This window comes from Marmota flaviventris, chromosome 9, assembly GCF_047511675.1.
Source record: "Marmota flaviventris isolate mMarFla1 chromosome 9, mMarFla1.hap1, whole genome shotgun sequence".
NCBI lineage: Eukaryota > Metazoa > Chordata > Mammalia > Rodentia > Sciuridae > Marmota > Marmota flaviventris.
Window position 1 is genome coordinate 14069336 of NC_092506.1, and position 1857 is coordinate 14071192.

General features: G+C 39.7%; 1 protein-coding gene across 1 annotated transcript; it reads left to right on the forward strand.

Moving 5' to 3' along the window:
* Positions 1–402: 402 nt before the first annotated feature.
* On the forward strand, positions 403–1350 carry LOC139707061 (olfactory receptor 5B17-like). The gene has a single exon (XM_071617049.1). The coding sequence runs from the start codon at positions 406–408 to the stop codon at positions 1348–1350; it is 945 nt and encodes a 314-aa protein (XP_071473150.1). The 5' UTR covers positions 403–405.
* Positions 1351–1857: the final 507 nt, after the last annotated feature.

Genomic DNA, 1857 nt, shown 5'->3' on the forward strand with positions numbered 1-1857 from the left:
AATGATTAAATGAAAGTATACATATAAAGCCTGGCATATGAGACAGAAGCATAGCTGTTAGACTTAAAAGATCTTATTTAAGAGCTAGCTTTATTCCAGACCTGTGACCTTGGTCAACCCATGAACCCCTTTCTTTGACTCACTTTATTCATAAACAAAATTAACAAATTTGGAAAACAAGTCTGCGAAACCCTTACTCTTCAAATGCAAATTATTGTTTAGATAAATCGTCTACTACATTGTATGGTCATGCCAGCACTTTAGATCTAGAGAATACTGAAAAATATGATTATCATAATAAAGTAATGCTTACACTTTTCCATTTCTGCTCAACTGAGTTTTGCTTTTCAAAATCAAAAATTTCCTCTTTGCTACACAGCACCTGGTGGTTCTAACGTACCACCCATGGAGAATAACACAGAGGTGAGGGAGTTCATCCTGCTGGGACTGACCAGCGCCCCACAACTGCAGCTTCCCCTCTTCATACTGTTCACTCTCATCTACCTCATCACTCTGGTGGGGAACCTGGGGATGATCACGTTGATCCTGCTGGACTCCCGCCTCCACACCCCCATGTACTTTTTCCTCAGTAACCTGTCTCTGGTGGACTTTTGTTCCTCCTCAGCTGTCACTCCCAAGGTCATGGCTGGCTTGCTGATGGAAGACAAGGTCATCTCCTACAATGCTTGTGCTGCTCAGATGTTCTTTTTTGCACTCTTTGCCACTGTAGAAAATTACCTCCTGACCACAATGGCCTATGACCGCTATGCAGCAGTGTGCCAACCCCTGCATTACCCCACCACCGTGACAAACACTGTGTGCACTCGTCTGACCATAGGCTGCTATGCCATTGGTTTGCTGAATGCTTCTATGCAAATTGGAGACACGTTCTGCCTCTCTTTCTGTATGACCAATGTGGTCCATCACTTCTTCTGTGATATTCCCGCTGTCATGACTCTGACTTGCTCTGATAAACATGTTGCTGAACTGGTTCTTGTTCTTATGGCAACCTTCAATGTCATTTTTGCCCTTCTTGTTATCTTGATTTCCTACCTGTTCATATTCATCACCATTTTGAAGATGCACTCAGGTAAGGGATACCAGAAGGCTTTATCCACCTGTGCTTCTCACCTCATTACAGTTTCCACCTTTTATGGAACGGTCATCCTCATGTATATACAGCCAATTTCCAGTCACTCCATGGACACAGACAAGTTCACATCTGTGTTCTACACTATAGTCATTCCCATGCTGAACCCTGTGGTCTACAGCCTGAGGAACAAGGAGGTCAAGAGTGCATGCAAGAATGTGGTTAAGAAGGCAAAATCTTCTCTAGGTTTAGTTCTTTAATGATGTAAAACCCACAAAAAGTTATTTCAACCCTCTTACAATTACTGTATGCAGTAATCCAAATGGTAACATCTAATATTATTTCTTTTTTGTTTGTTTTTTATTGATTTTATTATTTTTTAAATACACAATAACAGTGGAATGCATTATAATTTCATTACACATATAAAGCACAATTTTTCATATCTCTGTATATAAAATATGTTCATGCCAATTCATGCCTTTATACATGTACTATGTTTCTTTTTGGGTTTTTTTGCATTACAATTCTTAATACACATATATACCACAATTTTTCATACCTCTGTATATAAAGTATGTTGACACCCATTTCAAGTCTTCATACATGTACTTTGTATAATGATGTCCATCACATTCTACCATCCTTGCTAATCCCCTTCCCCTCCCTTTCCCTCCCACTCCTCCTCCCTATATAGAATTAATCTAACCCTCCCATGCTCTCCCTCCCTACCTCACTATTTATTTATTATTTCTTTAGTCAAGAAC